Source organism: Varanus komodoensis, unplaced genomic scaffold, assembly GCF_004798865.1.
Source record: "Varanus komodoensis strain SLA01 unplaced genomic scaffold, ASM479886v1 scaffold10, whole genome shotgun sequence".
NCBI lineage: Eukaryota > Metazoa > Chordata > Lepidosauria > Squamata > Varanidae > Varanus > Varanus komodoensis.
Window position 1 is genome coordinate 25,465,439 of NW_025335269.1, and position 23,290 is coordinate 25,488,728.

Sequence of the window (23,290 nt, forward strand, 5' to 3'; positions counted from 1 at the left end):
GGCACATCCTCCTAACCCGGGAAGGTACTCAAATGCAGAAACACGAACATTTCAAAGTAAAGAAAGTAGCAACTAACTATGGAAAGCACAGCATGTGTTTTGCACATGTGCAGCAGGTGGTGCAGTTAAAATAAATGACTAGGAAGCCCACTGTCCTGAAGAGTGTGTTTCTGAAGGGTTCGGTCATGGTATATTTCTTTTTCTCATTTCTTTTCTCTTGTATTGAAAGGGATAGCTGTCTGTCTGTCTCTCCATTCATCTGCCCTTCCATCCATCCTCACTGATATGTCTATATCTCTACATATCACTGTTATGCCTATATGTGTGTGTATGTGGCTATATAACTGTTTTTCAGAATTGTTTAAAGAAATTGTGACAGCTGGCAATTCTAATTGTAGAAAAAAGGTGGTTATGATAGAGATAATGTCTAAAGCTGAACAATAAATAAGCCACCTACCCTTTAGTGCTCTCTCCAATTATACATGTTTAAGGGCATTCAATGTTAGAAGAAATATGAGACCAGTTTCAGGGTCCTCAGAAATTCATACTAGGACATCCCTTTTCTATTCCTGTCTCCCAACACGATGAGCAAAAACCAGTGGTCTAATCCCTCTAAGGAGAGGTGTGAGCAAAGGTGGACATGCCTGTTACTGAGTGAATTGGGAACTGCGAGTGCAGACCGTATCCCTCATGCAATATACATTGAAATGTGGATGCCATCTATCTCTGTATTTTATAACTTTTGATGGCAAGCACAGACTTCCCTTTGCTCCACATATTAATCAGCATCTACATCACATGTATATTTCCTCCATACAAATTACCCAAATCAGTCAGATTACTAATTATCCAGGACTATTAAGTAACTGACTCATTCAAGATATAAGGCAGTAAAACAAATAATCCTCTTCTGGTTTATTTTCCTGGAACTAGTACTCCACTGATGCTCTTCCATTCTCCCTCAGACTTTTTTTTTCCTTTTCATTTCCGTGATGAAACAATCATGTTCTGTTGACTTTCACTTGAGCTCAGCTGGAACAAATTTGATAGCCTTGGTCAAATTAGCTCCAGCCGGCCAACAGTCCCTCTAAAAAGAAGTAGCTTTAGGCAGGTGAACCATTCTTGTCTAAAGGATTTTGTGCTCAGTATGTACTGCTGAATCTCTTCATCTTTTGCCATGCTATGAGAGGTGTCCCAAGCAGCCTATTTTTGCCTTAAATTCTTACCCCAACTTACCTGCCCATCTGCCAACTCTGGTTTCCCTAGCTCAGCTCCTGCCAAAATTTGCCTTCTGGATTTGCGTATAACTATGACTCAGCTGTTCTTTGGCATTCTGGCAAATTCCTGGCTAGTGTTTGTTTCTCTCAGACCCCTCACACTGTGGCTGTGCTCTGTTGTATGATACTGAGCTTGTCAGTTTGTCCTATTGCAGGGGTGAGCACTCCGTAGCCCACCAGATGTTGGACTGCAACTCCTCTTAGTCCAAGCCAGCATAACTAATGGTGAGGGAAGGTGGGAGTAGATGCCCAACACCTGAAGGGTCCCATGTTGGTCCCTGGTCTATGGTTTCCTGTTGTATTTTCCACTGTACTGGAGCTTCTTTTGATACTAGTGGCCAGTTCTGAATCCTGTAAATACTATTCATACCATAGAACTTAAGCTTCTTAAAGGTTCTGGGAAACTTGAGAAATGTCTTATGTCACTGTTTCCTTATAAGACCCTCCCCTTCCTTTCAGAGTTACTGACTCATATGTAGATATGACCATAGTTTATATAATCCAGTCTTTACCAATTGATATTTAGCATATAGAATTGATACTCTGCAAATTGTTATTATGTGTTCCCTACATTTGGTTCATCCTATGTTCTGAATAATTTTAGATGAATCAAGTGGCATCAGGAGCTGATGGATTGACATCATCAATCCATTACTTCTGGTTATAGCACCACAGAGAACATAAAGCAGATGTTTCTTTTATTCCCACGAATCTTTTAGCATCTTCCTGAACCCAAAAGAAAATTTTGGTAACCTGAGCATATTTAGACAAAATATTCATCCTTCATGGCTGAACTACCTTTGGGCGAATACAGCCTAGTTGGAATTAAGCATCTAGAATGAAGGTCTGATCCATCAGTGGATCATACCAGAGAAAATAATGTAGCCAAGGTTGTAGGCTGAGACTCAAACTTATGATTCCTATAGGATTTCTGTAAATGGCTTTTTGAATAACTCTAAATAAAGTTGTTGTGAAGCCTCAGAAATTGAAGGCTGTATTCAGATCTCTCTATATTCAGTTAAATTAGCTGTTTATTTCCATTCTAATTTTTAGAGCAAATGTACAGTTTGCTTAAACAGTTTACACACACACATATATATATCAGGAAAGAATATTTAAAATTGAATGACCTTGCTTTTTAATTTGAACAAAGACTAAGTTTGATATCAATTTTATCAGTGAATGCAATACTCCTTTAAAATACTAACATCAAACTAACAATATTGTTGAACTATTGTTAAGGATCTCTCACTATATGTGAAAAAGGATGCACTCTAAAGCTATAAATAGTATAATAGGTTCTCTCTTATCAGTATTACAAGCTGTCTTGGAATTCCGCCATTAAAGAATCTATTTCCTTAAACCTGTCTGTTATGCTCTCAATGCACTCTCCAGCCTTGAAAGCTTTCCCATCAATTATAATACAGTCCTCCTGGGTGTTGATTTCCATTGGCCTTTTTTCAGTAAACTCCATGCAGCAGCTAGTTACCTAGAAGAAAAATATTCATACTGCAGTTATAATGAGCACAACTTTGGAACAAAAGATCTTCACCTGCTCTACCAAGAGAAGGCTTATGCATGTGCAGCCAATATGAATGCAGGTGCATCTGTATCCACATAATTCATCTGATGAATCAGCAAGATTCATCATCTGATGAAGAAGAGAACTTGGTTTCCTTTCTAGAAAAAGGATCATGGGCTGGATCATGTTTAGAATAAACCACTGCAATCAATGGAACTTAGGCCAGTCATGATTAACTTAAAGTCCATTGATTACATTGGATCTGCTCTAAATATGATTAAGTCTGGATCCAATCTTCTACTTCCATTAGAACAGCTGTTATAAATTAGCACTATATTCAGGGGACATGGTCACTGTTGTCTATTTTTTTTAAATCATTTGATTCCCAGTTACTTCATCATAAATTACACAGGAAGAAAAATATGAACTAATCTATGTACTCCATATGCACACAAACAAAATGAAACCTTTTTAAAAAGCTGGATGTTATTTTTATCTAACCTTTATCAGAACTACTATAAGAACAGGCTGAAAAGATTGTGATAAGCCATGCAATACAGACGAGTTTAACAAAAGCATTATTGCAAATACAATTTTGCCTGAAAGTTTCAAGAATGTGTAAAAAATAGTCAACACACTGATGATTATCTTCATACTGCAGGGATAACTTAACATAGGTTTTTGAAGTTCAATGAAAAAATGGCAATACGCCTCTCCACATTGTACCATTATCCACTTTGAAGACTATGATAATACTGGAGAAGGAATGCCAAGAAAGATATAGAAGGACTGCTTGGTAGTGAGAAACTAAAATCAAGTGACAAAACAGTTTCACCTGGCTTGTTCTAACACCTTGCAGCCTGATAAACCCTGTGTCCTATAGACCTGCCATTCCAGTTACTTTCTCTTTAAGCAAATGGCAAAATAATAGCTGTGGTTCAGCATAGGCTACTCCAGAGAGAAATAAAGAAGAGGTGCAGACCGGGAGCTTAACCAGCTAGGGTCCAGGAGCTTGGGTGTGCAGTTCCTTTACTGCTGAGTAAAGGTGCTTTACATCAAAAGCACACTTGCTCCTGATTCCAGTTGACAAAGTGTGGGTGATGGGAGCTTTAAATCGTGAAGGACACATTGCTGCATTTATGGATTGACCATAATGCCGTTGCTCTGTTGTTGCACCCTGCTGCCTGAGGACAAGACTGGAAGGGATGCCTGGTGGGAAAAAACTGATTTGAGTCCATATGAATGTATGTGGAGCTTGAAGGAGGGATGACAAGCCTTTGCTCCCCATGTGAAGGATAGGAAGGGAATGAAAAGGAGACTCAAGAAAGATCAGAGAGAAAATCCCACACAAATGATTGGTTGTCAACCGAAGCTTCCAGGTTAATTGTAGAAAACCTTATGGAAAATTAATCTCTGTCCTTGTAAGTAGCACGTTTTCTCATGTCTTTGGCATTTTTCTTTCTCATATTTAGTAGAAAACGGTTGTATTTGGTCAGTTAATTTCTATTTTTTTACTCAAAATTGTAAATATAGGTTTCTATTTTTATTATGCATCCACTGATACTATGGTTATTGTTCATGTGGGGTGTTTCTAATTGCTCTATTTACTACTGTTTGATAATTGTGGATCACTTTGGACACAATCTTATGGAAAAGCAGCATACAAATAAACAGATGATGTGCTGTAACTGGAAATTTTGCCAGAAAGTAGCATTGAAAAGTAACTCACCAATAACTATTTAGATTCAGACTTAAATTAGAAACCTGCCCCCTTCAACCTATCCTTGTAGGAATAGCTTTTAAAATATAGTCAGTTTAAAAAGAAAGAAACCAGTGCTCTATTCTCTTGTGAGTGCACACTCACAAATCATTTTGTTGACCCTCAACATATGTTATATTCTCTGTGCATTCTTGGAAGCAATGAAAACACATTGCATGCTGAATGCATGTACTAGGCTAGTGAGATTGCACTGGATTAACTCTGTTGTTTACATTGTGTTAATTGTTTTAATGTTGGCACTTTATATAATATTGTAGCTGATTTAAACATGTGTATATGTCTATTAATGTTTTAATTGTATATCTTTTAATGTTGTGAGCTGCCTTGAAATAAATATAAATATATAGCCCACTGTTGTTAGAACACTACATATGTGTGTGTGTGCGCGCGTGCAGTGCTGCAGCTTTGTTTTCAATTGTGTCTGAAAAATGGCCAGGAGTTACATTGTAATGATAATAATTATATACAGTACTCTGCTTTCTTTCCTCTTTATAAATAAATATTTTAAGAATGCCAGAAGTTCTCTTTTCCTCTGAAAAAGCAATAGAGGGAACTTAGCTTGGCAAAGCAGTATTAAAATGGAAGCTGTTTTGCCAGTTTGTATGCTTGTGTGTGCTAAACAAATAATAACAAGGTTATCTGAAAATGCAGCTTCTCTGGTCTGGGATCCCAGTGATAAATATTAATTTCAAAAATTGTTTCATTAGATGACTGTACTTCTACTTACTGAAGAGTGCATGCTTTCAGCAATTTCATTGTTCAAACAATAGTATAATTTCTCCATATATAACCCTTTAGAGTCTGGTGAGAATACTTCTTGTAAATGCACGGTAAACTTAGTCAATATCTCAAACTCTGTGCCTTAGCCAAAAATGAGCATTCTGCCAAAGCGCTTTTCCCCCAATTATTAGTAGTTAGTAGGAGTGCTATGAATAATTGATACCTCTTCCCTCACATTATTGTCCTCTCCATCGACAAATGACCTGGAAGACGGCTCAGAGATGGCTGCAACATGCTTGAGAATTTGGTCCAAATCTTTCAGTATAATTTCTGTCTCGGAGACAACTAATAACACAACAATATTAATAATTTAGATAAACTATATATTGTATATTCATGCAATGCTATTTCATTGCTCAGTCAACTGCCTGGACAGTAGAAGCAGCAATCACTTCATTTCTAAATAAAAAATGCATTTAAAATGACATTAATCCTGTGCAACAAAATACAGTGATGTGTAGCATTAACATAATTTGAAACTTATTTAAATTTATTAGTGCCTACATCCAGGCTAATATGACTGGCTTCTATTGGCAGCAATATTTGTACCCATTCTTTAACATTTTATGGGTATAAACCTATGACTGCTAGGCACTGCCTAGACAGCCATAAGGTAGGTTGTTGGAGTTCCAGCTCTAAGTTTCAAGTGCAGTGCTGGAATTCCATCCACAGAGTGCCCACCCTCTGGCCTCACAGGGAGTGAAGTTCTTCGAAATCATCCACGTCTGCCTTTTCCAGGGCAAAAGAAGTACAGAGACAATCCTTGTCTCCATGCTGCCTTCAACTAGATGCCTGTCATCCTCTGAGTTTGGAGGTTTAAGGACAACCTCACTGGATGATGACCTAAGAGAGATAACTTTCCTTATATTCTGCTCCATAGAAACCAGTTGAGATAGAGATTAGATGATGGTGTCAAAGTTATGATGATTAATTTGAATACAACTTTTTCAGTTATTGAAATGGATTGCAAATGAGAACAATACATACAAATAACAAACAGTTACAATCCTACTTATAGATGAGGAGGGAACTTGTGTGTGTGTGGTTCTTTTTTTTTTTTTTTACATTTGGTGAATTTACCCAATAGCATGTAGGGTTTGGGTTAGAGTTAGGGTCTGACAAATATGATTGGTTTTCTCTTAAAGACAAACTCAACATTAATTTTATTAAGAGCACAATCCTATGGAAGTTTAAACAGAGAAATTACCTAGACCTCCCAATATTGCCCAGCCACCATACTGACTGGAGAGGACTGGGAAATGTAGGTATAAACATGCAAAAGGCTGTACCCTCAATTACACAAAAATATCTTCCCCAGCTATCATTATGAAATAATATCATACATCATTGATATAGCTATATGGGATGTACTGAAGGATGGATAACATTTAGAGCATAAATGAGTGGGTAATGAATACAGATTTTCTGCAAAGAATATGTTTTCTTAGAAACTGGCAATTTTTAATAAAATGTTAGAGAAGTAGTGGTCCTTTTACAACCAGTATTTCTGGGTTAGGTCCAAACTATATTAAGTTAGACATACTTGTCTTTGAAATCCATGAGAATTAAATACAGACTAACAGAAAAATTCTAATCCTCAGATGTGCTGTCTGGAGAGGGTTAGGATGATGCAACAATGCCCTTCTGTGATTAGAGAAGGGTTATGCTAATGAAGGAGGCACACTTGCCGAGGTACCCCTCAGTGGGCCCACAGAAAGTCCCATGCCAGACTTCCACAGCGTGCCCTCAGCAAGTTCCATAGATATGCTACCAAGTAGGGCTTTCTCCCGTGGTACGTAGTTCCCCAAACTTGGTGTTCTATGGCTGGTCACAGTGGAGTTGGATCCATAAGAGCTGTCATAGCTTTCTTCCTTCCCAGTGAAATCAACTGGGATGGGCAACTGCTTGAGAAGAAAAGGGGTGTGATCGTTCCACACACTGCAAGTTCTGGGCAGCACAAGCTTCCAGAGCTTTGAAAGTTCTGAACAAAGCTGCTGCTTCACTCCTGCTCTATATTCTGCCTCTTTATGTCTCACTTATTCCATTGGGACCAAACTTCAATGAACTTCATCTGAATCCAGCCCTGTATGTTGGTTCTATTTTCATTGTAGTTTTTATTTGTGGACTTGTTTGCTTCTCCCTTACACATTAAAAAAAACTTATGCATGTCAATATTAAAATTTCAAAGGTGGAAACAGGAATCTGTCCACAACTCTGCTCATCGCCTCTCCCTATCATCTATCTTTCAACCCTGCTTCCATTTTGAATCACTCATTTTCAGATCAGGCAAATTGGTAAGAATGGTCAATTTGTTTAATGTAATTTTTAAAACATTTCCTATTTTAATACTATTAGCTTGAGGAAATTTACTGCATTTGTTTTTACTTCAAAGACATGAAAGAAACTAAACAACACAATTATTCCAAATAACTTAACTTGCTAAAATAAAAATGCTCAGTGGTGCTCCTGGCAGCAAGAGCTAATAAAGCATCAAGCAGAGCCTTACACTTGGGGTTAGATGTAATCTAAACCAATTTTCCCTGGTGTCAGTTAGATGTCTAAGGTAAGTTATTGAGTCCATTTATTGCATGACACTTTCAGAAGCTACTAATCATTAATAGCAGGATTTACACGGAAAGGACATTTGTATATTTTGTTCCGCAGTTAGGGTGTCAACACCTCTGCTCATTAAGTACAAAATAATACAAAATAAATAATAAATAGTGTGCATGGCAAGGTATTGTTTGGCATTCATTTACCTATAAATGAATGATTATAGGCCACACATGCTTTTTACAAAATATAAGGAAGCTATTTCTGGAGATCATTTCAGAGAAACCCAGTGCTGATTGATACCATCCCTGTACCGGTACTTTAGTACAGAAAAAAGTCTATCTGTGAAACTCACCAGTCATTTCCAACCTCTGGTTCTGAAGAAAAATTACTTCATCCCCTATACTGCATTTCCCCCAATATCCACCACCTGATAGCTTTTCCTACACAACACAGCTGGAAAACCTCCTGAATGTGCCACATAGTGGCATCCTTTCACCATGAGACATTATGTCAAGTTGAATTTTTGAGGATATTCTGTACTGAAAATCACTCATTATTTGTGTTAGGCTGCATATGAGTTGTTAAGATTTTTCTCTCCTTTATCAAAATAAAATGCATTGTTAAGTCTCTTGATAATGTGTAAAGATTTAAAATTGTTTATATTTGTAAACATTAAGTTTTCCTCCTATACCATATTTTCCTGATTTGGAACACAATTCAAAAGCCACTGAAGCCTATAGCAACATTATCACGGCTTTTAATGAAGCCGAATGACAATTTTTATTACTAGATAAAACACTTGCACTGATGGGAAAAGTAGAGGAGTTAAGGCTGTAAGCTGAACTTTAATAAATTTAGTCAGCAGATACTTCTGTCTGTGTTAATGTTAACTAATAACCCTCCTACTGTGGTTTAGAAGGAAACAGGGCAGCAGGAAACATTTAATTTACGGTAGCTTCTTGCTGTTTTTGCAAACGTGGCTGTCAGAGTACTAAGTAAACACTTTGTACACGATTTTAAAAACACCTAGTATAAAGAGATTTTTATTTTGGAAAGAGGGGAAAATCACAGCAACTCATCTCTTAGAAAATAACCTTAAACAGAGTATCGTCAAATTCCATATGACATAGTTTCTCATGGCAGTAGGATTACATGGATACACAATTTATTTGGATCAACCATTGATGCCCTAGAAATATGATTAAAAGTTCACAGCTCATCACTAATTATTATTGCTTTATGCATATTAAAAAGCTACCTTGAAGCTAATGAATCCTGTATTTCAATCATTACAATCCCCATGTAAATCCACTAGAAAAAACAAATGATTTACTCTTGTGTATGAACTCATCTCCGAATTTCTATTACAGAGGCTCAAATAGTAGAATGAAAGCAGGACTGAGATAGGTCATAACAAAATTCAAACTATACCGATGGACTATATCTTAAATATTATACATATCCCAGATTATTCAGAAATATAACAATTTATAATATCTTTCCCAAAATGTTAAGCATTTAAATATTACAGGATCTTAGAATTTGAAGAGAAATCATTCATGGGCCATGAAGTCTACCCATGCCTGACCAGGTTCACACAAAATACACAACCCACATTTATCAAACCATGTAGGAGCACGAAGGAACAAGCAAATGTACTGACTCATGACTGCCTGTCTTCCCCTACTGTTCTGAACAACATAGGATGACCTATTCCTGAACAGTTCTCTGTAATATGTGAACCCAACTTTGGATTGTTGAGGGAGAAACAACACTAATTTGAACCCACTGTTAGATTCAAATTCAGGATTGCTTTTCCCTTCAACAACTCCAAGTTTTGGGTTTCCACATCACAAAGAATAACCATCCTTGGATTGTTTAGCAGAGTGGAAGCACGTGTGCAAGATGGAGCCAACACGCATGCTCCCAAACAACCCACAGTTCATTGTAGGTTGCTCAGGGTGTGTAAATGGGGTTAATGTCTATATCATAAGATCATTAACAGAGGTCCTTTCCCAAGAGGCTTCTCAGTCTGAAATGTGGAGCGTGGCTGTAAAGGAGAAGGTCTTCTTACTGGAGGTGCTCCAGTTATGAAATACTCTTCCTAGAGAGGCTCACTTGATGTATTTTTGGCAGCAGGAAAAGCAGTTTATGTTCTCCCAGGCCTTTAAACCTCCTCTCATTCTGAACAAAATACTGATGCGATTATCACTGTTTCTCTTTTCATCTTGGCTATGTTGCTTTTAGCTCTTGTGTTTTAGCTCTTTTAAAACAGTTTTAGCTCTCTGTGTGATGAGGTGAATGTTTGACAGAGCTGCTAGTAGATTTTATAGACATTTTTATTATCTGAGCTATTTTGGATGTTTCTGTGTTACTTTTACATCACCTAAACAACCATACCCTGCACTGATTAACAAATATAAATGAAAAGAAAGGTGGCTTCCCATTGGTGATCCTCTACTGATGGAAGGCATTTATCAGAGGAAAAAGAGGGCAAAATTTTCAACTGTTCCTGCTCTCACCTCCAGCTCCCCATGCAGAAGTTGCCAAAAAGCAGCTCCCTGCTGCTGACAGATGCCTTCTGCCAACACAGGAAAACCAATTGGCTACCTTCTCAATAAACAAACAAACAAACAAACAAATAATCAATTTCCTTGACAGCTTCCTTGTTTTTATATATATTATATTTTTAAACCATCCAATGGAGGAAGTCAAATTTCTTCACAAGTCAGACAGCTTTTATTGTTGAGCAGCTATTAGAGGATGTTTAGAGCCATGTGTTACATTGCCTGCATGTTTTACCTGTGTGTCACACCTCAACCTCTGCCTATTCCCACATTGTAAATAGCTGCCTGACTTCTCTCTCTCTCTCTCTTTCTCTATGTGTGAGAGAAAGAAAGAGAGGGAGAGACAGACAGACAGTCAGACAGACAGAGAATGAAATGTATTTTAAATCATTACTGTATAGAGAGCTACACCTTCACCTTCTTTAGCTGTTTGGTGCTGGGCATGCTGCTGCTCAATACAACCGAAGGAAGCATTGTACCTGTGTGCTACAATATAATATTGCTGAATCATGTTTTGTTTGTTATCTGTAAGCCACCGCGACAGTTCTACTGCTAAATATTCTTTGCCTTGTATATATGTCTTTACTCCTTTTATCTTTATCACTTGCATATAGTTGCTAAAAATTTCTGCACTCAATATCTGGTCTTTGATATGGAATAGAAAAGAACAGACAGAAGATATACAGCTGCACATGTTTTACTTAAAAAGTATAACCCAACATTCATTTCAGGTGAAAGCTAGCACTAGCTGCTGTGATCTGTATGCTCATATGCTTGGTGACAGACATAAGATAGAAACTCAATATGAAGGATCCATTCTGTTGCCTGAATATCATGTTCCTTGGAACTCTACAATAAGGTTAAAATGGAATTTGCCAGCGCTGAAATGGCTTCAATATTCGTAGCAGCACAAAGGGCATAATGGAGCATTTGGACTGAGCTGTCGTCGAGATGTAGGTAAAAAAGGATCATGGTTAAAGCCTTAAAAAGAGAGAGAAGTCCCTCATTTGCAGAGGCACAGGGCAGTATCTTATGGGGCACTTATACTCCTGCCATTTCTTTTCCTCCCTGCCAATTCAGTTGTGCACAGGGTGGGTCCTACACTTATTTTTCTTATATTTATATCACCCTTTTACTTTTCAAGGAACTCAAGTTGGCTTACATCATTGTCCTCTTCTTCATCTTATCCTCACAACAACTTTGTAATGTAGGCTGGGTTGAGAGTCCATGGCTTGCCAGAGTCACCAGTGAGCTCCATGACTGAGTGGGGACTAGAACTCAAAACTCTTGAGTCCCAATCCCACATTTACACAAGGGAAATGTAGCAGTTCCTAGGGTAAGCCCTGAACTAAGCAAAAATGCTTATTCCTCGAAGGAGGAGGATTGATGAAGCTCCCTCACATAAACTCTGCAAACCTGCTTCTTTTCAGGAATGACCAATTTCTACTTGTTTTGGGCTGCCCTGAAAGGATGAGCCCTTGTGCAAGGAGTATGGGTTGCTTATACAATGTAATTGGTGGAGCGCAGTAGAATCAGAAGGAGTGAAATGCCCAGTTGGATTCTTCCTTTTGCCTATGGACTAGTATACAGCTTCACAAGAAGTACTACCCATCAAATACAGCTTGATAGGAGTCCTAGATGGTACAACAGCAAACATAGCAAGTATTCATTCTTTTCCTCCTTCCTCACTTTTAACAACATTGTCCCTTGACCCAAGTAAGATATGGCAGTGCAACAGCTACAAACAGACTGCTAATAAACACTTTACCAGTCAATACTTAGGTAATGGTATTTCATACCATTGTTCAAGTAAAATATTAGGAAGTCAAAATCTCCATCTATAATCAAATCTGTCTGCAAACTCCTTTAGCAAAAACCAGTGAATCCACTTTAAGCATTCAATCATTTATACTTTACTAATGTATCTGATGAAATATGACCTAGCTTGTGACCCAAGTGAAAAAAGGCCCTTATTCCACAATGGGCTTTATAATGTCATGGAATCCTTGTGCCAGGAAAACATACTTTTTAAACTGAACTTAAAAGTTAAGTGCTTGCTTTACTACAAGAATTTGGGACAGGCAACAGTATACTTTTTATATGAATCTTTTCCTCCTTGATCCTGGCAACTAAAGCCAGATTGACTAAGAAGCTTATTCTGTAATTGGAGGGACATTTAAGTCCAAAACATCTGGAAGGCACCAAGCTGGGGAAGGTCACGCTAGTGAAAGGGAGCTCCAAAGCTCAAGAATGCCTCATGGTTTTGGAGTTTACCACTCAGATCCTCTGTACTTCAGACCTCCAGAAATTAAGTGAAATTAATCAACATGACATTGTCATGCTAGGACATGAAGCACATATTCTATATCCTACAGAAATATGAATATGTCTTCAAAACTTTGATTTTCCTAATTATAGTCATACAAACCTAGATTTTCTGCTGACAGGATATCTTCCGAGCTTGCTATTTCAAGTGAACATGTAAGCATTCTTTTTCTAAAAGAAGAAAATGATAAAAAAAATTTAAAGTATTTGCTATGAATCACCCAGAATAGTTAGATCATACCTAGAAATTATTTGTGCAAAGCACCTCATCATTAAAACTTAAACGTTATCTCAAACCACTTGATCATTTTTAATAGGATTATGCCCCCCGATAAGATGTTTTAGGAGCAGCAATGTTTCTTTATACCTTCATTGAGATCAGTGTAGTTACAGCCAACTTTTAGTACCAAAATGTTTGAGCTCTCTGCTATATCTGCTAATCAAATAGCTAAATAGTGTAAACCGTGGGTGGGCAATAATGGAATGTCCTGGGGTCATTGGTTCCAAAATGATGATAATCTTTTTCCAAGCAAACACTGACCCCTTGCATTGCTGGCCCTGCACCTCTCCTCTGCCCAGCTCCTACCTTGCCTTCGCCAGTTTCCTGGCCACCCTCTGCACACTATCCCAGCCTCTGCTGCTCTGCCAGGAGCCAAGAGAGCTCACAGCGGCTAAGCGAGGCTTTATAAGACTCAGAGGCCGCTGCCCCCCTCCCCCGCTTCTTCCTATCTGTAATAACTAAACAACAAAAATCAAAGTACGCTGAGATACAAGCTGGAAGTTTGATCTGCTACCACATAAACTAAATAATTCAGGAAAGGTAAATATGCAATTAATAAAAATATGAATGTTTAAACTACATAAAATGGCTCAATTTTTAACTTCCAATTCCTTCAAGGTGCTCTTCAAAGCATTTTTTTCCTTTCAATCCTTAGGGCACAGTTCAGTCATACTGGAAATACAACAGAGAATGCATTTAGGTATGCATTATGTATTTCCTGGGAATCTCTATCCCACCTGTTAGTCAAAGGAACTTTTGAATGAGAGGTGGAATAGAAATATTCCAATAAAGGAAGAGAGTATGAAGAGTGTTTTTAAAGTATTCAGGTCACAGTCCAATTTGAATGTCTACTCCCCTCTACAACTCAGAGGGTTATGGGCATATTATCAGGATGGAAGGAATGTGGAAATGAAGGTTACCTCCATAGTTTTCCCAGCTAGCCAAACACACAAATGGCTAATTTCAGGCAAGAGTTGTGCCTTGGAATGTAAGCACAGAAGGCCAGCCTGTTGCCAGGATACCTTTCCCACCTCCCAGAATATCCACAAACCCCTTCCCCAAGGTCACTTTTGTGACCTTGGAGAAGCAGCCAGTATGGTTCTTTCCAGTGGGGGAGAAGCACTCCAAGTTCAGATTCTGGGTTCCAAGAGAGAGTTTCCAATTCTTAGAGGTGGGACTTTGAAAGAGAATGTGGCCATCTAAGTGCTGTCTAATGGCCATAGCTCCGTGCTGTAACTTATTGAGTTGAATCCAGACTGAGGCATACTTAAAGTCAACCCTTTGAAATTAGTGGAACTTAATCTGGCCATGGCATCTTGGCAATATCATTTTGCTTCCAGCCCTGCCCATTAATGGAATATTCTCCCAAATTGCTTATTTGAAATGGAACTCCACCCTTTGTCTGAAAAAGGTTCTGCATTCTTTCTGTAAACAATGATGATGACAGAAAAACCTTTATATCCATTCCTTCTTCCCTACTAATATCGCTATCACAGTTTCTCTCATTTCCAAAACCAAGAGTAGCTTGATTGCCAAAAGACAATCACCAACCAAGCTTAGAATCCATACTAAAGGCATTATACTAATATGGGTTTTAACTTAAAAAACCGCCTCTTATTTCTGCTTACGTTCTTCTCTGCTGTACACTTCAAGTAGATGAGAGTGATTAGTAAGATTTCCAGGCTTGTGTTCAGTTTGTGTGCAGTATGTTCACATGGAAGCTCTTGCTTCCCTCCAGGTTCTTCTCTGTGGTTGCCAGATGATTTGGCATGCATGCACCTGTGTCAAAGTGTTTGCCTGGGTATTTTGAGAAATGCTGTTTGAAGATAGCTACTGTCAGCTTGCTGAAGAATCCCCCCAAAGAAGAGTAGTGTCTTGTCGTGTTTAGGGTGTAGGATATGAGATCACCATCTTATAGTGGTATCTACATCAGACCCCCAGAGTCAGATCTTTCTCCTTCATCGTCACTCTTGTTCATCTTGAGGTACCTAAAAGTCTCAAGAGTAAATCCATGGGAGATAGAGAGTGCCAAGCTTACAAAAGGGCTCTGGAAGATAAGCAGGACAAGGAGGATGCCTTCCTGCCTGTACACAAAGGAGCAGCAGGCAAAATTGCTCATGAAGCTAGGCAAGCAAGAGCAATGCTGTCACAGCCAAAAGAAGGGGCGTGCCTTCCCGTCTGAAGAGCAGAAGAGAACTGCCAAGCAGTGAGAGGAGGAGGTGGCAGAGTCAGGATTCCTGATGCCAGCAGAGGCTTGCTGGCTTGCAGGGAGGTTTGGTGATTTTGAAGCAGCTGAAGGTAGTCTTGGAGGGAAAAGGAAAACCAGAGGTGAGGGAAAGGATGGTGGCAGAGATGTAGGAAAGTCTAACTGTGGCAGCAAAAGACCATGGCTCACTGGCTTGGCCTGCCCATGTAATAGGCAATAAATAAATAAAATTTCCTGGCTCAGTCTGGTTGCAGGAGGATGAAAGAACCTCCTGCACCTTCTACTTGATACAGCATGTGGCCCACCCATTGACAAGGACAGTGGGAATCACTGACCAGGTCATTAGAAAAAGACTGAACACGTGGGCCAGGGGCATGCTGGGGAATAAAATGCCAGGCAAGAGGCCATTGGAAATCATATGCCTGCTCCTCATCCTTCAGGGGAGGAAATGTCACTTCCATGTGAATTTGTGGGCACAGTATTTATTACACAGCAGGCATGATGACAGGTTTAAGGAATGGATAAGCCTTGGACTGAGCTCCTGGGTGGTAACAGCATCCATGTTGTATGCCACCACCAAGCCTATTCAAATGAAATAGGCTTAGTGGTGAGTAAAAGTGAGGACTGCTTATTATCCCAGATAAGTCTTTGCATATATTTTTTTTCTTTTCCCTTTGGAGCTAAGTGCTGCCTATGAATGCAAAAAAATGTTGTAAGCTATTCTGAAAATATTTTATCAAAGATAGATAAAATGTGTTTAGTTACTACATTATGAAAGAAAGTTGTTAGGACTTTCATAAATCTCCTGCTTCCTTCACTTGTCAAAAATAGAAGGTTTGTATCTATCTCTGAAGCCTAAAAGCACATTTTTCCTAGCATCATGTGAACCACATGGCATTGTCTAATAATTATACTATTAGGTTTAAAACAGCCAAATAAAACAATGCAGGCTTAAACTTACTTTCTTTTTCTTTCAGTTCTGCCTCCACTTTTCTTCTCCCACCCTTTAATCTGAGAAACATAATAACATTTGTTTATATTTGAACATTTGCTATACTTAAAGAGTTGTATCCAAAAGTTTTCTGTTCAGAAAAGTGTTGTTGTTCCAGTGGTGCTTACACATTCAGCTAACGGTTGTGCAAATGCAGCTGAAACAATGAGTACAAGCAACTGCTAGCATACTGGAGTAATGAGTAGGCTTGGACAAGTGGAATAATTGCATCTGACACTTCTACTACATGTTATAATTATTAAAGGTGTGAGCAGCACACCTGAGCCACATTGTTTAGTAATAATCAACTTGTGAGCCCGGGCTACCACACAGGGGGTTTCTGCATGCCCTCCACCATCTGCTAGTGTGGACTGGTGCTTAGGAACCTTACTATATGATGGCTCAGGTCATAAGTTGAATCCTACCAGCTGACAGAGCAGGCGGAATCCAACAGAGCACAGATTCTCTTTTGCAATCAGAATATACTATTTGCACAATAGAGATTTGATACTTTCTGCAGAATTCTTGAACTGAGTGGAAGCACAGCAGGTGGCAGGTTGGTGGAGTTCCCTTATGTGAGTTCTGCTGATCTGCCTCTTTCCAGAAATGAGTGTCTCCCCTTACTTCAGGTTGCCCCAGAAACACTATATTGTCTTTGTGCAAACAGTGAGGAGCACTTGCATGCTGGCTGTGGAAGAGGGTAAGAAGATGAGCCATGTAGAAGTGCAAGATTCATCAAAAGGATGCCACTACCTGTTAGGGTTGGTTCACCCATGTCTCTTCTATAGAAGTGAATGCCATTTTTGTCTTTAACTGTAAAGTCAAAAACAGTGGTGTCCTGTACTTTATCAGAGCCCACAAAATACTAAAATCACCTTTTACCCCACACTCTCAATCACATCATCTTGATCAAGAGTTTTCTGAGATGCCAGGTGATCACTGGTTACCAGGTGATCAGATATGCTAGTGTTTATGTCCATGTTCAGACTTTATGCTAAACCATTATTGTGTGCAATGTGAACAATCCACAGCGAAGCTCAGATTTGCTTGTTCCCCCTCTTCTCCCCACACCCACATGTCACTGGGAAGAAGCTTCCATTCCAGGTAACCAGAATACCTGAATTACCTAAAGCAGGAACTGTGGCTAACTATGGTTAGGACTAACTAGGGTTCAAATTTGTGGTCTAAAGTTGGCTTAAAAAATAAACCACAGTTGGTGTTAAACTTTGTTTGTCTCATCAAATGACAAAAGAAAAAGTAAAAAATGCAAATAAAAGTTTCTGAATCCCTGAACAGGAAGAGAAGGGATGAAGGCTGTGTGCTTGTTCATCTTATACCAAACCATTGTTTAGCATGATGTCTGAACATGACTTATTTTAATATACTAAGAAAAAATAAATAGTAATTTTGAAATAATGGCATCTACCATAAGCTGTAATGAATCATTTATTGATATTTTATTGTAATCCACTTAGGGGAGTCTCTTTTTGGCAAAAATTAGGGTATTAATAATACAATAATAAATAAATATCAATGTTATCAATAATATCTCAAAGCTGAGACAAGGTCTGGTTTCCAGTTGGGGGAAATATAACAATTGTACACAATAAAAACACTGGTTAGAAATTTAGGTTGAAAGCAGAAATTTGGTTTGTAAACAATGTAGTCTAATGATCAAGACTGTAAAAATATAGTTAAAACTTACCATCTTTTTGCATATTATTGTGCCTGTTTTTGATTTGGCTTCTTTTTCCTTTGCTGTGCCTAAAAACCATTGCAAAACCAATGAAACAATAATAATTGGCAAATAAAGTATTTTGCATAGTTATTTTGTTTTGTGATCCACTAAACCAAATTGTAAAGTAATACTGAATTTTTACCAAATAAATACCCATTAAAATGTAATACAGTAATATGAATTATGTTCTAAATTAAACAACAATGGCTTGGATGGTATATTTCTGTTCTGTAGTACCACTTACACAGGATCCTCACCCATTCACTCAATATACACAGATGCAGCCACACTGGGCAATTATTTTGTACCATGCTACCTCCTCCAGAAGTCATGTTATAAGGACATGGGGATCACGACAGGAGACATGTCGTTGTTGCATGGAGCACTGGGACAGCATTCCAGTTACCTCTGGAAGGTAAGTGGGTCAACCTCTGCATGTCAAACATATATATCAGAAGTAAGCAGCAAATGTAAAGGGCACAGATGAGAGGCTTACTGATCAAAACAACAGAGTCAGCAATCATTATACCACCACAGTTACTGGGTATGTGGGGGTGGCAAATTATGAAGTCAGTGTATGAAAAGAGTCAACTGTACCCTTCTTAGATAGGTAGCACATTTCAAGCCTTTCTTGAGCAGAATACGCAAATAATGTGTTTGCTTCTTCCAATGCACTTTTATACCAGGCTTTTTTCCTCTTGCATACATCTGGCTATGAAATAAAAAGTTGTCACAGTGTTAGCACTATTTTTTCTGCAAAACATGCAAAATAGAAAAATGCATAAGCAAGAAGCACAAAATAGGAATCAAATATGAAACCATCTTAATATCAAGCAAAACATCTGTTAGGAACTTGTATCCATTTTTCAGAACTTATGTGCACCAAAGATAGTTGTGTTATTTGTATGGCAGATTTGCTTTCAGCAAATTGTGAGCCTATTTTTTTCTTTAAATAAAAGGAAAGATGTGGTTGTTCTAGACATAAAAATGTCCCTGGGAGGTTGCTTTAGCACCCATGTCCTGTTTGTGGGTTTTCTAGAGGCAGCTGGTTGCATAAACAGAATGCTGAACTAGATGGAAATGTCCAGGTATAATGTCCAGAATATCTGGGGGGCACCACATTGAGGAAGTGTAGATTACTGCATGTTGGTACAGTTTTTAAAATGAATGTTTTTACATTTTTGGATCTTAAAAATGGATGTAAATCCAGACAGGAACAATGACTACATTTATGGAATCTAGTGTCAGCTACATATACAAACAAGCCTTTAGAAATGTTCCTATTGCAGTTTGCAATAGTACCATTTTAAAATGGAATTCATAGATGGAATTTAGTAAGCCAACCAAAGCACGCTCTTCTTATTTTTGTGCTATCTATAATGAGAGTTGAGAATTATATTGCTTTGCATGTAAAAGGAATTAGGTTTTCTGAGGTGAAAAGAGAGCTCTTTGAGGACTTCTGGGGCAGGAAACGCTGATGAGAAAGAAGCCTCCCAACAGATTATAGAGAATAATGAGAAAAGTGAAACAGTATAGTTTAGATCAGAGATAAGATGCATGGTACCTGTTGGTACCAATGCTCTCCTGAAAACCTTGCTTGACACCCACCCAGTGCTCCCATTTCTTTGGCTTAAGTAACCTATTTTCTTACTGAGAAATGAGATTATTGGGAAAAAGGGTTTTGTTGGTGCTGAAAATGCGGGTTCGATTGAGTTGTTTCCCAGGACAGTTAAAGTAGCCAAATGTGTCCATGGGTCAAAAAAGCTGCCTGCCTCTGGCTCAAACAAATGGAGACACTGGGCATTGTGCAATACTGGTGGTATCCCTCGGTTGGTTCCATTGTGTTCGTAGGAACTAGAACTTCCTAAAGGAACTTTGACAATAAGACGCAATATTCATTTGTGGAACAGACCTGGCCAGCACAGTTTCTTCTATAAGCTCTACTGACCTATAATATTGCAGAAAAGAATCTTTTGACTGGTTTCCAAGTGCTTCAGAAACTACTACATTCTCATTGAACTAGTGATAGGTTCCCCTAGTGCAGGGACAGTATTAAATACCATCCACTATGTTTTGCAAATACTTCATTCCTTAGAAGTAGAACTGAAGAAGCCATACTTTTTATGTTGTCCCAACACACTCTCTTCTGCCATGAACAGAACCATTTATCAGCTTCAATTATTACCTAATCTCTCTTATAGAGTCACTATAATGAACAGGAGTTTTTTTTTTCAACAGAATGAAAAGTATACCTGAGACTTGGAAGAAGGAAAAAACCAAAATGGTGTTTAACATAGTACTTACACATCAAAGAATATATTGTACCTTAGTGGATATTATGTATTATCAACTGAAAATCATATTATTTTGCTAAGGAAAAAAGTTAGACATCTTTAAGACCTTTTTATTTAAAACTTATTTTAATTGTTAATTTATTGGTATTTATAGGATTTTAAATCTTTTAAGCCGAGATGCACCGGGTTTTAATATTTTTATTGTATAATTGTTATATTTGTATAGTTTGTTCTTGTTGTGAGCCACCCTGAGGCTTTGTTCCAATGGGGGCGGCATAAAAATGTTTTAAATAAATAAATAACTAATGGCACTGAAGAAAGACTGCTATTCTTAATAATTTAGTCCATAGTATAAGTTATATGATGAAAGATGCGTGAGTTTAAACTGTTACCTTCATGTTTCAGAATTAAGCAAATTGAACAGAAATGCCTCTAGCTTGTTGCTAGGCACCAATAACTATATTCAACATCTAATCCCTGCTCATGCAGAAATGGTAAACTGCATTCTGATGGTAATAATAATAGGAATAAGAAGAGAAGAAGGAAAACTGATTAGAAGTTAGTAATATTTTCTCTATTTTTACAAACTTCTTGTTAAAAGACAGAATATTTACTGAAGAAAAGCTTTTCATGTAGTTAGATATTTTTCCATGTAAGAAGTTACAAAGAAAAGGGAATTTTATCCACACCTCTATGGATAAAAATGAGCTTTCACCAATATGGCATTATGTCTTCTGAGTAATAATAGGACAGTTTGACTTCTGCATACTGTTGATTGATTATTGCTTGGAGCCTCTGTTCTAGACTTTGCTGCATCTTTTTGGTATTACAAAATGTGAAACCAAATATGGAATACTTTTCTCCAGCTAACAACAATGCCTTTATAAGTACTCTGAGCCAAAAGTGCAGGTTTAAGCAGGTTTCATAGTATTCTTGAATCAACATGTATTCCCAAGGCATTGGGCAAGACTCCAACTAGATAAAATAAAATGGTAGAGAACACATACACAGGGCTGGCACTATCATTAGGAAAAGGCAGTCACCTCAGGCGTTGATTTTGGGCGCCTTTGTATTTGTTATTGCCGCTGCTGCTAACACTGTGTTCTCGAGAAGTACTCATAGGATTTTCTGACTTGGGTCCTATCCAATGCATCTGGGGAAGGCTGCTTTGCCTCAGGAAGTGAAGTGTGTTTGGCCAGTCCTGATCCCATAGAATATTTCAAGTTGGTGAAAAATCTGTATATTCTCTGATGAAACATAGTTTAAATGCGGTATAAAATTTAAACTAAGGGAGTGTTGTTCTGTGTTGGACAGGCAAACCCTAGCAACAGTCACACACACACTGGTGACCTCCCATTTGGACTATTGTAACTCAATGTGAGGTTGCCCTTGAAGATGAGCTGGACATTGCAATTGGCTCAAAATAAAGCTGCCAGATTGCTGATTGGAACCAGTACATGAGAAGATATTGTGCCCGTCCTATATCAGCTACACTTGCTACCAGTTGAAGTCCGGGCCTGATTCAAGGTGCTAATGTTGACATATAAAGCCCTTAGGACCTGGTTATCTAAAGGAACATCTCCTTCCATATGAGCCTACCTGGACTTTAAGATAATCTGCAGAGGTCCTCCTCCAAGAGCCCTCCTTGAAAGAGGTAGGGAGGGCTAGTATGAGGAGAAGGACCTTTTCTGCTATAGCACCCTGATTATGGAACTCGTTTCCCAGGGAAATGCACCTGGCACTGACACTTTATTCATTCTGGTGCTAGGTCAAAACTTTTTTACTCAGTTTTTAAATTAATTGGCATTTTATTTTATACCAAGTACAGGCACTAAGGAAATTTTAATTGTTGTATTGTTGATTATATTGCTTTTTTATTTTAAAAAAAATTAAACCATTTTGAGTTTCTGATGTACTTTATTATCTTCTTTTTCTCCTCCTCCTCCTCACCTAGGATAATTGGTTTTGCCTGGGAGCAGTACTTGATGAATAATGTGTCTAGATGCAACTTTGAACTTGGTCAGCCAGGCTTAGCATTAATAGTCTTTCAACCCATTCCACAACACTGTCCAAATAGGTGAAGCAAATTGTTTTTCTCATCTGTTTGTCATACAAAAATCCTTACCTGCTCTTTGGAAGTTATACTAGATATCCTATGTTGGATGTCCTTTTGAACCCTGCCACTTACATTACATAAGAACACAGAGAGAACGGAATAGTGATCTTTTAATAAAATAAATAAACATTCAATTTTTTGTTTGGAAGCTTATACACTTTTCAAATCAAATTGTTAAAACCAAGTTTTAAAATGGAATGAATTGTTTAGTTACATCTAAAGTTGCTTCAGCTAATTCAATCTTCTTTTGTTTTTAAAATGGCAATATCATAAGCTCACAAGTTCCTATTTATTTCCCCAAATTGCTCCAAATAATTATGCCAAGCAAAAGGTCTGGGTCTACATCTAATTCTGCAAGTGAAACAGATGCCACAGGTAGATCAAAATCCTGCCCCCACCCTGCTTCAGTCCTCCAGGTGCCCCTCAAACCAATCCAGGGGAAATTCTTTAGATCAGATGGGGGGAATGCAGGAATCTGCAAGGAGAAGGAGAAGTTCCACAGTATAAGCAGATGTCTATTTGTGTAATGTTGGATGCAGCCCTTGCTTGCCCTTTGAACAGCTATTATTAGAAAACAAGGAAAACTAGAATTATTCTAGTATAGTAATTTATTTTAATTGTCCCCATTTTGTAGGATCAACAAGGTAAATGCACTTGAAATACAAGGGAATATGTCACTCACAGGTTCTTCAGATTAATATAGTAATACACACATAACAATTTAATCTTATTCTGAGGAAGAAAGAAAAGTGGCAGATGGTTCACTACTCCCAAATCCTTGCTGGCTTGTGCCAGCCATGGCAGAAAGTAGGATTTTTTTTCCAATTCCCCTCATGAATTTCATGTGGGAGGCTAATT

General features: G+C 38.1%; 1 protein-coding gene across 1 annotated transcript in view; it reads right to left on the reverse strand.

Annotated features, from left to right (window-relative positions):
• Positions 1 to 2,592: 2,592 nt before the first annotated feature.
• Positions 2,593 to 23,290, reverse strand: part of ZCWPW2 (zinc finger CW-type and PWWP domain containing 2) — a 32,286-nt gene continuing 11,588 nt past the window's right edge. Inside the window, exons 4-9 of the mRNA XM_044419147.1 lie at positions 18,620 to 18,734; positions 17,990 to 18,048; positions 16,297 to 16,304; positions 12,911 to 12,978; positions 5,523 to 5,644; positions 2,593 to 2,766 (exon numbers count right to left, since the gene is read on the reverse strand). Coding sequence (XP_044275082.1) covers positions 2,593 to 2,766; positions 5,523 to 5,644; positions 12,911 to 12,978; positions 16,297 to 16,304; positions 17,990 to 18,048; positions 18,620 to 18,734 — 546 coding nt within the window. The remainder of the gene's footprint in view (positions 2,767 to 5,522; positions 5,645 to 12,910; positions 12,979 to 16,296; positions 16,305 to 17,989; positions 18,049 to 18,619; positions 18,735 to 23,290) is intronic.